At 39.4% G+C, this 13,982-nt stretch overlaps 1 protein-coding gene across 2 annotated transcripts in view; it reads right to left on the reverse strand.

Moving 5' to 3' along the window:
- Positions 1-1,626: 1,626 nt before the first annotated feature.
- The window catches only part of LOC306642179 (cytosolic phospholipase A2), a 106,120-nt gene continuing 93,764 nt past the window's right edge, over positions 1,627-13,982 (reverse strand). For both annotated transcript variants that reach the window (XM_079107740.1, XM_079107741.1), the window contains 3 exons: positions 12,282-12,477; positions 10,670-10,827; positions 1,627-2,235 (listed from right to left, as the gene is read on the reverse strand). In XM_079107740.1, coding sequence (XP_078963866.1) covers positions 2,104-2,235; positions 10,670-10,827; positions 12,282-12,477 — 486 coding nt within the window. In that variant the 3' untranslated portion in view covers positions 1,627-2,103. The remainder of the gene's footprint in view (positions 2,236-10,669; positions 10,828-12,281; positions 12,478-13,982) is intronic.

Below are 13,982 nucleotides of genomic sequence, written 5' to 3' on the forward strand. Positions count from 1 at the left end.
GCCCCCTCCAGCGTCCATCTAGTCCATGACCAGTGGCACCACAGACTGGGAAGTAAAGGCCACTCGGTCAAGGTCATAGGACCCTGGCTCTAGAAGCTCTCGAAGTTTGGGAGGACGTACTTAATCACTCTGGTCTTGTTACTTCACAGGGATGTTTACAAGGGTGAATTAAATATAAAGAGTATTGACAAATTTTGGACAAATAACATTGACTTCTTAGACCTGCTCTACTCTGGGCACACTGGTCCCCTCTGGTTCCCTAAGCATGCTGGTACCCCACTTCTGTCCATTTGCCTGGCTCCTCCCTCTGCTGGGAAAGGCCTTCCCTTAAACCCTCCTCGCAGGCAGGCTCTGCTCCCTCAGCTCTTCACGTCTCTACTCCGATGTCACCTTCAGATTAAGACCTCCCCGGAATCGAATCTGACTTAAAATCACACTCCTCCAACCCTTTCCTCTTCTCTCCTCCCTTCCGTAATTTCCCCCTTGGCACTCGTCATTCCCTGACACGCCCGATGCGCTTCTGTGGTGTTTATGGTTTGTCATTTCCACCAAAGAGGCAGGGTCCTCAAGGCGGGCACTTGCCTCCGTTCCGCCTACTGCTGAGCCCCAGGTCCTGCATCACGCCTGAGGGAAGCGGGCAGGAGCTCACTGGTCATTTGCATCAGTCGGTTGGGGGAAAGGGAACTTTCAAAACTTCTCCTTTAGTCTTGATTTTGTCTTTCCTCAGAGGTAGAAATGTGGAAGAGGAAAAAACGGGTAGCTTAAAGGAAGAAAATGCAAGAAAAGAAGAATGACCAAGAGCAAAGAAAGAAGAAGACGTCTTGGACTTGGAATGTCAGCGCTGAGCCCCAGGATTTCCACTGTGACAGAAACCGCAGCCGTGCACTCGGGAAGGTCTCTGAGGCGGATCCTGCAGAAGCCGCAGGCAGGCCACTTCTTCCAGCCTGACACGGCACTTGCCAGTCTTCCACGTCACCCTTAGTGTCAGTGGCTCTGGCTGGCGGATAAGTAATCTGGGGCAATGTCAGCAGAGTAAAATGTTATGTCCAAAGTGGTGATATATTTTGTCTACTTACTGAATAAATACATACCACTAGCTGAACAAGATTATATATGCTTTCTTTTTTAAGAAAAGCAATCATGATTCAAATGTAAAAAGTTTTACATTTGAATTTGAATTAACACCTTTTGTGTTTAAAAGCAGTAAATATGAAAATATTTCATGGCAGAAGTGCATTATCTCATTAAAAAAAATTCTGACACTCCCAAAGGATGGAACCAACCTGGGTGTCCATCAATGGATGTAGGGCTTTTTTTAAAAAAAAAATGTTGTATATAGGAAGTTTTATAAGCCAAAAGCTGAGGTGGTCAAAGCCATTATGTTTTCTCTCACATGTGGAAACTAGAGAAGAAAACGAAGGAGAAAGGTGGGAGGGAGGTCCTCATGAAAATCAGAGGGAGATCAGTAGAGTAGAGGAAAGGGACCAGATGGAGGGAGGAAGTGAGGAATGATACTGACCAATCATATTGTTTTATTGTGTGCATGCACGAAGATGTAACAACAAATCCCACCATTATGTACAACTATAATGCACCAATAAAAAAATGGACAAAAAATAACAAAACTCAGTTATCTTGCTAATTTTGCAGACTGATGTATTTATTTGATATACGTATACATACATATATAAATAAAAATAGTGTTGTCTCATGGCACGAAAAATTTCTGATCAGTGAATAACATTCACAAACAGTGGCAAGTCTTTCTTCCTGAACTATTAAATATCTTAAAAAGAAAACCACATCTGTAAGAAAAGCGCACATACAAACGTTGGTGAGGAATGTTTTAAAATACGGTATACGTCCCTACATTTACATCAGGAAATTCACACGAACAGAAACTGACGCTAAGCATGTTTTTTACATAAACAACATCATTTGTCCACCTAACAAATTCGTAGTATTAGCATTTTCAGGCAGCTAAATAACTGCACCTGTACCAGTCAGTCTTTTCTGTTCAGTATGACTCTCTGTACTGTGCTTTTAAATCCAGTTACCATGGAATTTCAAACTGCAGCATCCGAAACCACTGCCCTGTCCAGACTATACTTGGGGTTTACTTAAAAACTCCTTGTTGAAAAATCTTCTTGCCTCAACATTGCTGAGGGAAACAGAGCAGCGGAATGGATTCTGTCTTCTATATTCAATGCTCTCAACGATGGCCTCTTTTATCACCTGCAAATGGAGACAAAAGGTACATAATTAGTGCTGCTATGAACACCCTAGAACATCTGCAGGAGCAAAATGAAAAAAATCCAATTGGTCCTTTTTCGGAGTATTCTTTTAGAAATATAATGAGAAAAATCCAAGTCGTGCATACATATTTGAACTCTACTGCCCTCCATTTCATTCCGTAGACTCACACTCAGTTACTCTTTCTGCCCCGCCCCCAAGACCAAACAATACTCTAGGGAGAGGTTCAGGTTTTTGCTGAAGAAGTTGAGAACAAAGCGTTTGTAACATGATGAATTTGTGATTGTTCTGTCCCTCACAAGGAAGGTGATAATGTGGAGAAAATAAACAATCACTAAATCTATGTTTGTTTTTTGACAAGAGGGGGGGCAAGATCACAAGGAAGACGCCCCCTTGTGGGGAGAGGAGCGGGCATTGCTGAAGAATTGCCCAACTTCTCAACTAGACAAATAAAATAGCATGGGTGTCCTCCAGCTAGGAGGCCCCCTACTTTGTCATTTTATTGATGAAAAATGTTCTGCTATTTTTTACTCAGAATAATCTTTATGTATACTCAAATTAGTGGTGCCTAGAATAAAACATAGGCAATATGGCCTCTAGGAATGTCTACTGCAGTAGTCATGATACTATTTCTGGTATGAAGCTTGTCTAGTTTGGAATTTGGTGGTAGCACTTATTGCAGAGCAATGGGAATGGGTTTTGGAACCAGGACCTTGCTGCTGTTGTAGGATCCTGTCAAAATTAGGAAACCTCATTCCTGGATAGCCCTGTAGGAATTCATCTTAACAATCAACAATATAGTCTTTTCAGTGCACTAGAGACAGAGGCAACACACAAGGCTATTCCACAAGTTCCTTTATTCTCTACCCCAAGGACTGTTCAGCAACACTACGGCACTCTCTATGTGTTGTTCAGCCATGCACCACAGGTAGGAACACTTGGCAAGCGTGAGCAGCTGAGAACCCCAGGGCCTCCTCCTGCTCAGAGCTGGTGTGGCCCCCCTTGATGACATGTGCCACAGGGCTTTCAATCCCCACATGCTTACTGGGCAAGCATGGTCCAATGCCTGGGGGAGAGGGACCAGAGACCTCAGTGGCACTAACACGTGATTGACATGCTGTGACTTTAAATCTGGCCCAGCAGGCAGGCCTCTCTGTGCTCCGACTTCAAACAGCTAGCAGTCGTATTCCGGAAAGAGGGATGCATCATAGAAATGAGATTCTTATAGATGCATTTTTAAAAATAAAACATAAAATCATCTGAAGAACATGGGCTCAAATCTTACTGAGTCTTTTAAGTAAAGCAGGTATTTGCTGACCCTCCTTTCCCATGAGTAAGGGAGACATAACCAATTCTGTGGTTTCAGGATGTACTTCAGACCTATCAAAGAGACTTGGCCAAAGGCATCCAGGCTCAGTCACTTCTTGGCTACGTGAGATCCAGGGGGATTTATTTATGTGTGTATGTGTTTATTTATGTTGTTAATTTTAGGTTGATGATAGTAGTGACAATTAGGAGCTCTAAATTCGAAGCGAGGTTATAAGGAACACAGGCAATGAGCACACCAGGTGTAGGACAGAGTGGAGTTATTAGATGGAATGAGCTTATTAGCCTGCAAATCAATTCTGCCATTCAAACTGTCCTACCATATCTTTAGCAATCTGTGTTTTCTAGAGATCCATGTCAGCAAGTTTATCAATTGGTCTCTGCTTTTCTACAGTGTTCAGAGAAACAGCAATCCTCTCTGAACAGAATCATAAAGCAAAATAAAAGTCAACTCTTTACTTTCCAAACACTTAGAAGTTTTTGAAATAGAAAAGACTTCTGTCAGTAGAAATGAACTTCTGGCAATTCCTTTATAATGAATTCGTGAAAGCACACCAAAACAATAAGCAAAATCAATATTATAAACTAGTGAATTTACCATAATGGGACCTCGACTGGTGTTCCTAGTAAACAGGTCATTATTATAAAGGAAGACAAACATTTATAATACTGAAAAACTCAAAAATCATATGTAGATGCAATGTGCAAGCTCGACCACTAGGTGGCACATCAATACTATGAAACCATTAAACAGGCTTTTCAGATTAGAGCAAAACATAACCCAATTCCTGAGACTAGTAATTCGGTGATGTAAAAATAAATTAAACTAGATAAATTGCTAAATTTAAATTTTGGGGCATGCTTCTGGGTGAACCCAAACAAAGAACTATGTCAAATTTGAGTCTTTCAAATTTTTAAAATTCGAACTACAGACATCTTATAGTATTTATATATAATTTCCTCTTTCATTTTCCCATGAAATGCATTGAGATTCCAAATCCTTCCCTAGCAATAAATAGCACTCATATCTCACTTTATCCATCCCCTCTTCCTGTCCCTAAGCAGGACCCATGTCATTTTTTATTTATGCCATTCAATAGATTTCTAATCATTGAACCAGTTCCCTTGAATCTTCAGCAAAAAAGGTAGATTAGAGAAATAATTTTAAAAATTTAAAAACATGAAAACTGATCTCCCTCCACCAACATGCACAAATTTGAAAATGTGAAATTATAAATAATCCATAAGCAAATACTGAGTTTTCATTATAGAAAATAAAAAGTGAGGGATGGGTGTGTAGCTCTGTCAGAGAGCACCTCCTGGCATACACGGTGGTCTGTATGCTGTCTCCAGCACACACACACACACAGCCCAAGGGAAGAAGTTCTGGTGTATTTTGACAGAGAATTAAAAAATTACTAATCAGTCCTGCCGGGATGACTGCCTCCACCAGGGGATCAAAACAGAGCCCCAAGTGGCAGCAAACATCCAGAAGTTTCATGCAGACTAGGAAATACAGCAGATTTCTGTTGCAAGCAAATACGGTTATGTTAGTCTAACTAATTTAAGGACCAAATAAAATCTTCACAGAGTCAAAAAAATTACTAATCTAGGAAAATACGAGTAGATATTTTGATCTAAGTGACTGTGAATTGGCTGGCTAATGCCGGCATTCCCCATAAGAACTGAAGTGCCATGGAAGCAGGGATGTTCACCTTGTCATTTTTGGTCCCAGTACTTAGCTCCTGCAAGGTATGTGACAAACAGGTGCAAACAAATATGTAGAAAGCAATCACTGAAGTTGAATTATGCAGAATAAGGTGTAATTCAAGAGGCCAGTGGCATTTGGGGCTGAAGGACAGGCAGGGTTTTATTTCAGTGAGGAGGACAGACTGGGCTTTCCCAGTGAATGACTGCAGAGCCAGGCTGCAGGTGGAAGGCTGTGGAGCAGAGGAGACCCTCGGGAACTGGTTGGCCTGCCTGGAAAGGAGGCTATGCTTAGGGAACACTGGGAAGTAGGCCACTTATGAGACAGATGGTTCAGGAATGAGAAAAGACCTTTGACTGTTTCCGTTCCCCACAATCGTGACTTCCAACCATCTGCTGAAGTAATCCATGACTCAATTTCTTCACCCACAAATTAACCACACACACACACACACGACACAACCACTCCCTTAATAGGCAATTCTTCTGAGTTTTAAGCATTTTGGGGGGAGGAATATTTGCCTAATACTAATCATTCAAATTTTTTCTTTTTATTTTGATGCTGTGTATTGCTGTATCCTTACTACCTAAAATAGCACCTGGCACAGCAGATACGCAATAAATGCATGTTGGACTAAGGAATAAATGGGGTCAAAAGAGATCACGTGTAGTATTAGTTGGACCTGTTGGGGCTTAAAAAATAATACCTCAGGTTGAAGGCCTCAGAAGAATCTCAGAAGCAAAGTGTTCTCCCCTCTTCCTCTCTACTGCTTCCGTCTCCCCTGCCTACTGCACTCAGGCAAGTCACAGAGACTGGAATTCCTCCTAAGTGGGTTATAGGAACTAGAACTTCTTTTCCCCAAAGCAAGCCTTGAAAGCCTTATCATCTCCTGCCTTTCTATCTAGAGCTGGCCATAAAGAAATTCTCTATCTACCTAGATCTGAGAATAGATCATAGGACCCCACTTCAGAAGGGTCCTGCCCTCTACTAGGAGGAAAGTATGCTGAGAGAGGTCATTGAGAACCTGAACAGACAGACTCTGCTGGGTTTCCCTGCTCAGTCTATCAGCACTAGGCCATATCCTTTTTGTAGAAACTTATTTCTACACTGCCATCCATGCTTCATGAAACCTAGGAATATAAATGGTGAGTTCACCCTTGATCTTTGAGTCTTTATCTTTGAAGGCTCCCATGTCATGTAAAACTAGGATCAAATAAATTGCTTGTGCTTTTCTCTTGTTAACTTCTCTTTGGTGTAGGGCATGCGCTATCACCTGTTATGATGGACAGGAAAGGGATCAGACTTCCTAATATATTAGGGCCTGGTTTGTAATGATAAGCTTCCAAATTATTTTTGAAAAGACAAGAACCTCGACTGGTACCCAGATACTTTTATCAAGATGATGAAATATCATTAAGTATTAAGTACCAGTACTTTTGGATATGTACTTTCCCTCATTTCAAATAACATATACTACTTAACACTTTGTAAAATTATTTGAGAAAATAGTCTTAAAGCTCATTCTTACATGTGATCAGCATATGCTGAATAAACTGAGACATGGGTTTTGGAATGTCCCTTCTGAGTTAAACATCCATTGACTAAGTGAGACTGGAAAGCAATATATTTTTTCTGTGATTGCTAAATCAACGGGCCCTAAAAAAGAAGTCTCAGATGGCATGTTCCCGCCAGACCAAGGTGGTGGTGTATGCATGGAGTGTACAGTCACACTGCATGGCCAGCATATGATGTGTAGACTTCCTGTGGTCAGGACCTTGACCTCCAGCCATAGTACCTTGCAACCTGACACTCACTACCCCCAAGTAAGTCAATCATGAAATATGTACAGCATATTTATCCTAGGTGCCAGGCAACATGGTCAGTTTCTCTAGAGGATAAAAAGGCATGTCACTGTTTTTAAAGAGTTTTAATTTATAATTAAAAGCAGAAGAGAATATGGACACTAAAAATAATTATGGTCACAATTATATTAACTGCTTCAATTTTCCAAGTGCTTATCACATGCCAAGTCCTTAAGTTTCATTATTTTACTTAAATTCCATCTTGATCCATAAGAGACATATCATCGTTTCCCTTACAAATGAAGAAAGTAAAATTGGGAAAGGTTCAATAACAGGCCCAGATAGTCCATCGAAGAGGCAGCGGGGCAAGGATCTGAACACCTAATTGGGTCTGACTCCAAAGCCTCTGCCTCTGCCACATCCCACATGTCTACCAGTATAAGTCACTATACATTGAGTTTTTAACAAGGAAACCAAAAAACCATGAGATACGGTAATTGTAAAAGCATGGAGGCGATGTTCACTAGAAAGGAATTCCGGAGGATTGAGTAAGTGCAGGAATCTGAAGCTAAAGAGAAACCCAGAACACTGTCAGCAAGTGAGCAAAAGCAGAGCCAAAGTCCTCCAAAGATAAACTGGAACTGAGCATCGGCAACACCGGCCAGCTAGGACGGCCGGAGAAATGGAAGCGACGGGAGCAAGGAGGGACAGGGAGGCGTTTCCAGAGCAAACTCAGGTCAGACTGTGAACCAAAGAGGAAACGTTCAGCCACAGTGGACATGGACTCAGTCGAAGACGGTCTTCCGGGGTTGGGAAAGAAGTGACTCTGCATTCTAACAGTTTACATTCACTGCGTCTGCTGTTTGCCAGCAACTCTGACAGGCCATGAAATACAGATCTCGGCTCTGTTCAAATGACGTGGGAATGAGAGATCTGGCTGAGGTCCAAATCTGAGCATCCAAACCTCAGCAAAGGATTGTTGTTCTTTCTATACCGTCACTTATCAATATTTGATATATTTTTAAATTTGGTTAAACTGTGTGGGGGAGGTAATGAAGGGAGAGAGAAAATGTCAATAAAGATGGGAAGTTTTACTTGAGTACACACACACACACACACACACACACACACAGAGGTATCACTTGAACATAAGTTTCAATGGTCATGGATTTAGGAGAAAGCCTACATTCATTCATTTGAAAAAAAAAAAAATACTTCTTACTGGCTAGACTGTCATGACCTGTACCAACTTGCCTACTTTGTGAATTCTAAACATCTGCAAAGGCCTTGGGATATATTTACATCAGAGCTTCAGGGATACAGAATATAAGATTTCTATTTATTGAACAGACACTGTTTGCAGGACATTGTTCACACATCACCTGATTAAATACTCACTACTGCCATTGTGATAGGTCCTATTTCACCTGCTTTAGAGATGAGGAAACCGAGGCTCAAAGAGTTGGCCTAGCTTATTCAAAGTCACACAAGTGGCTCATCTAGGATTTAAAGATGATATAAAGCCCATGACCTTCCCTGTACATGCCATGCCAGAATGTCAGTAAGAACGATTTAATGTTTAGTTGCTGGGCATAGTGGCACACGAATGTAATCCCAGTGGCTCAGGAGGCTGAAGCAGGAGGATCCCAAGTTCAAAGCTAGCTTCAGCGACTTAGTAAGGCCCTAAGCAACTTAGCCAGACCCTGCCTCAAAATAAAAAATAAAGAGGGCTAGAGATGTGGCTCAGTGTTTAAGTATTCCTGGGTTCAATCTTTGACACTAAAAAAATAAAAATAATTAAAAATAAATAAAAATGTTTAGTTAATGGTTTGTAAAAAAGCAATATTCAGTGAGCTATAAGTTGAGAGTTGTTTTGGAATTCAGTCTATTTTTGTTCAATCTTTCAATTCTTCATCTGTGTGTCAAAAATTACTTAGAAAAATTCTTGTAAAATAGATAACTAGAACTGTATCATTCCTTGTAGCAAATATTTTAGCAGCTTTTATATTAACTGGAATTGAAAATGATGGTCATTTAAGGTAAGTACATATATGTGTGTGTTATCCAAGTTCAATAGGATATTTATAAATTCCTATAATCTAGTTCTTTCCATTTCTAGGATGACTTATCAAGTTTAATACATTTATCCCAACGAATATATACTTTTGATTTTATTGGCTTCACACTGGTAAAATAGGATTACTATGATATAATTCCTTAGCTCTCCTCACCTTTAGTACCATGGGGTTTTACAAAATACATGTTTGATGTCATTGATTAAAATACTGATTACTTCCTTAATATTCTTTAATCCTCACCATTGCTACAGAAATAATGTAGCATAAGGCTTTCAGATGTCCACTGTAAGATTTCTTAAAAGGAGGAATAAATATGCTAATGTTAAGAAAACTATATATGCTATAAATTTTGATAAAAAATGTTTTACATTAATCACATATTTGCATATGCAGACTGAGAAGAAAGAATTTTAGGGTTGTAGAAACTGATGCTTCTTGGGAAACATTTCATTCAGTTATAAAAATTAAAGAATGATTCATAAACATGAAGTGTTGCAGTCGCACACACTTTATCACTAGTAGTCTCAGGGCAAACTGAATAATCAAGCTAACTAGATGCGCCAGAGTTCCATTAGCTCATAAAATCCAGTTAAATTCATATAATCAGAACATTTACGCACATATTGTGAGTTTCTCTGTGCCATTCAGAGTCTCCACAGTCTGACATATCACACTGGATGCCTTTCTCTTTCCATTTGATTTCTTTCCTTTTGCTCTTTATTCCTTTTTTTTATTTTTAATTTATTTTTGTTTTGTTTTTACTAATGATAAATTAGTAAATCCAAGAAGGCCAACAAACTTGAGATTTCACAACTGATAATTGTTTGTCAGACACTCTGATTTAGGACCAGAAGCCAGTGATCTCAATTACACAACAGCGCTCCTAAATGGTGAATTCTACACTGAAGTATCTTACCAGACACAACATCTTAGCAGCAGATGTGCTGGTGATAAGAATGATTTATACTGAAGAGAACGGCTTGTTTCTAGAGTTTCTAAAGCAAAACACACGTGCTATCTCAAGGTCTGAAAATAGGGCAGGCTGTTACATTTGGTCACATTCCTGAGATCCACAAAAATCAACTAAAGACTTACAAGAATTCATTCAAAACCATGGCATGATATCTTTGCAGATTCATTACACTTCTGGTTGTATACACTTTCCTACTCTCCTAGTTTCTTTTCATTGTTTTTATTCCTTATAATTTATCATGTGTGGAATATCCTAGACACATAGGGAAAAAAGCCAGGTATTAACTGCCATTCAATCCAATAATAGTCTAAAATGTGAACTCTGTCAATTTGGAGGTATTAATCTCTTTATTGGTAAGATTTGCAGGGTTCTTCTGGAGATGAATGAAATAATTCATGAGGGGTAAGTGGTTCAATTGGGGTAGTCATTCATGAACCTTATTTTCCTTTTGAGTAAATATAAAGAAGTATTGTTGAACTCACATGCTATGAAAAGTAGTTGACATTATCAACAGTCAAAAGATACTTACATCGATATTATTCAGGGTATTGAAGTACATCAGATCATGCAGCCTTTTGAATGCTTGATTTGGATATTGAAAGTTGAAGGTTGAAAAGGGTGATTCAGGGTCATCAAAAATATCAAAGTCTGCTATTTCTTTCTCTTCATTGGTTTCTCTTGGAACACCTAAATACCAGAACATCACCAATGGCATTATTTTGAAAACTGTTAAATATCTCTAAAACCCAGGGAATAAAACACACTAATAACCATGAAGAAAACATTGGGAGGCTCCACAGAGGCCATGTGATCTGCAATATCCCTAGGCTCACCATTTCTGTGTCTTAGGAATAGATGCCTTCCAACTGCCAGTCTGTATTTTTGTGCCTCAGGTTTTTCTTCTTCTCCCTGAAAGTGCGGAGGGCTGCTTTACCCATTACCATCAGACAGCTCCTGACAAATAACTCTTCCCTAGGCAGCAGTCAGCCAGAGACTCTAGGGCATTCATAAACACCATGCTCCCGTACCTGGGGGAAGGTTCTATTTAATTTCCAAGACCTTCCCAGCAAGGTCAAGTTCCCTATGTGGTCGCTGGTTTGCTAGCACATGGTCTGTCATCTGCCTTTTTTCCCTCTATCACTTCCCCACTTCCTTCTGGCTAATTACTTATATTTGAACCCTTTTCTCAGAATCTTCTCGTGGGAGAACCCAAAACAAAATGTCATCCACTGTCTCCAAGCCATAGAGACCCAACTGTAGGTTGGGCTCACACATACCAACTGCTCATTTGAGGATTAACAGAGACAACTCTTTAGGTTTCAAGTGCTCCACTACTTAAAAACTAAAAATGCCAGCCAGTGTTCTTCCATGACAAGATATGCCTCACAATAAACTCCACCCCTATGGAACCATTTTCTCCCTGAGAAATCTAGAAAAGACTAGCTTCTCCATGTCTTGCCCATCCTCCTCTTTCCCATCCTTCCTGTTTTATCTTTCCATTCACAAAATGAAAAACTACCTTTTCTGGTCTTAAAATACTATGATTATTTTTAGAGCCTTAAGCATCTTGCTTATCAAGCTGTATTTAGATCTGCTTTTGTTAACCAGTGTTTTCTAGGATACAGAGAAGGTCAACAACTACTTTGGATGTGGTCAAACAAAATAGCTATTCCTTGAACTTGATTCTTATTTTCCAAGAAATAGGACATGGGGCTGAATTTGCTAGCCATGTTTTGTTGTTAGATGACATTAATTTTGTGGTCAGAATTTCCTGAGTTTTCTGCATTGTTTTTATTCATAAGATCTCTCTCACAAGGGTAATGTTGAAAATATTTAACATCCCTTATGACAGGGGCATGAACCAATCAGAAGGCATACCTTCCAAGGTCTTGGAATTAAGCATCAAAGATTTTTGTTGGGCTAGTCAATCAATGCCTCCATTTCTAGATCTTTAGTGATCTTCATGAAAAAAAAAAATATTTGCAGTCTTGGGATAGTAGCTGTTTATCAAGGTAAGGGATGCACTCAGTGTTGGAACAGGGCCATTGTGAAACAGCTCCATATCAGCTTAATAGCAGTCTTGTTCTCCTGCCAGATTTCCGTTCTCTGTTTTAGGGAATAGATTATTATTCCAAGGATACCTGGAGCCTTGTACTTTCTGAAGTTGATGTTGGCCAGAACAAAGTGGATAATAGTCGGGCAGTCTTTCTCCACATCAGGATTCTTGGGTTTAAAGACATAGCACTCCTTCAGTCCTTCCCGATCAAAAACGTAAGGATCGATCTTTGGAAAGGGAAGTTTGTTCATTTTAGCCCACTTTTCTGCAAGTAGAAGTTCCTATGGGGAAAAGAGAAAGACGCAGTGGGAATTCTCAGTCTTTGTCATTCCATATTCTTATTTTTATTCTACTATCTGCCAGCAGAGTGCTCTTCACCAGGACATGTATACAACATACAACAACCCTGCCCTCAAGAAGCCCATAAATCTTAAAACTCTATGAAATAAATTACACTACAGTCAAACTCACTACTGATAAATATTTATATAAATAATCATAGATAATTATATATATGTGTATATATATATATATGGTGGATTTAGAGTATTTATAACCATTTAAATGATTTTTTTTAACCCTTAGGAGTTATGAAAAAGTCTGATGATGCAGAATGAGGAACACTCTTACTGGAGTTTTAACCTATATCATCTCCATCACAGTATTAAAAAAATTAAAATTAATTCATTTTATGACTATAAAAATATTTGTCTTTAAATAGCTTTTTTTTCCCTTTTGTTTATGAAAAAGAATTTGAGCTTCTGGCCTGATCATGTTGCTATATGGCCAAGAGTAGACCCAGCTGAGCTTCCTGAGTCCCATTCAAGGTGTGGCAGGTTGAATGACATCCCCCACATCGGTGCCCTTCCTAATGAGGGATCATCCTTCCACACCAGGCAGAGAAGGCACATGGGCAGAGCCACCACAGCTGATTTGCTGTTGTTCACATGTGGCCTGACCAAGAAATGCATGTTTGCAAGAAATGCAGATTTGAGGTTGGGTTGTCTATGCATCAAAGCTGACTTAGTGCCTAACGAAGAAAAAAAAATTAAAGAGAACATGAATCCATATGGAGAGATGTGGTGAATGGAACTCATTTCCACTTATGTGCAGCTTCGGGGAAGAGAGAAGTAAGGAGCAAAACATAGTGTAAACCACAGACTCTGGGGCCATATGCAAGCTCTGTGGCCTTGGACATGTTTCTTAATGTCTCTGTCTCCAGTATCCTCAAACATAAACTAAGGATGATGGCACTGCTAATCTATATCTCATGGGATTGCAATTAGAATTAAATAAATTAACATTCCCCAGTTTTTAGAACAGTACTTACCATATATTAAGTGCCACACAAATATTTAATAAATAAATAATGATAGAAGATAAGAGATGGAAGAAAAAAACAGGAAAACAAAGGAGAAAAAGAAAAGGACAAGAGACAGAATAAGCATTAGGGAAACTCTTAGAGGAGATTTTGGGGGAAACCATCATTAGAATCTTAAATTTTAAAAACTATTCTTGTCCACAAATTGCTCCATTCAACAATAATCATTAGCAGCTAAATCCCATGCTAGGAGCTGGGTCCTAATAGTGAGTAAAACATTCATGGCTCTTGTTACTATGGGATTTACAGCCTGTTCAAGAGAGATAGTAATCATATAACCACGCAAATTCAAAAGTGTTATAAATGCTATGAAAAACTTACAGGTGGCAATATGATTTTGCAGTACACCCAGACTATTTTCTCAGAGTATTTATTAATTCACTCAATAGTCACTTTTGAGTAGCT

Source organism: Sciurus vulgaris, assembly GCF_902686455.1.
Source record: "Sciurus vulgaris genome assembly, chromosome: 12".
NCBI lineage: Eukaryota > Metazoa > Chordata > Mammalia > Rodentia > Sciuridae > Sciurus > Sciurus vulgaris.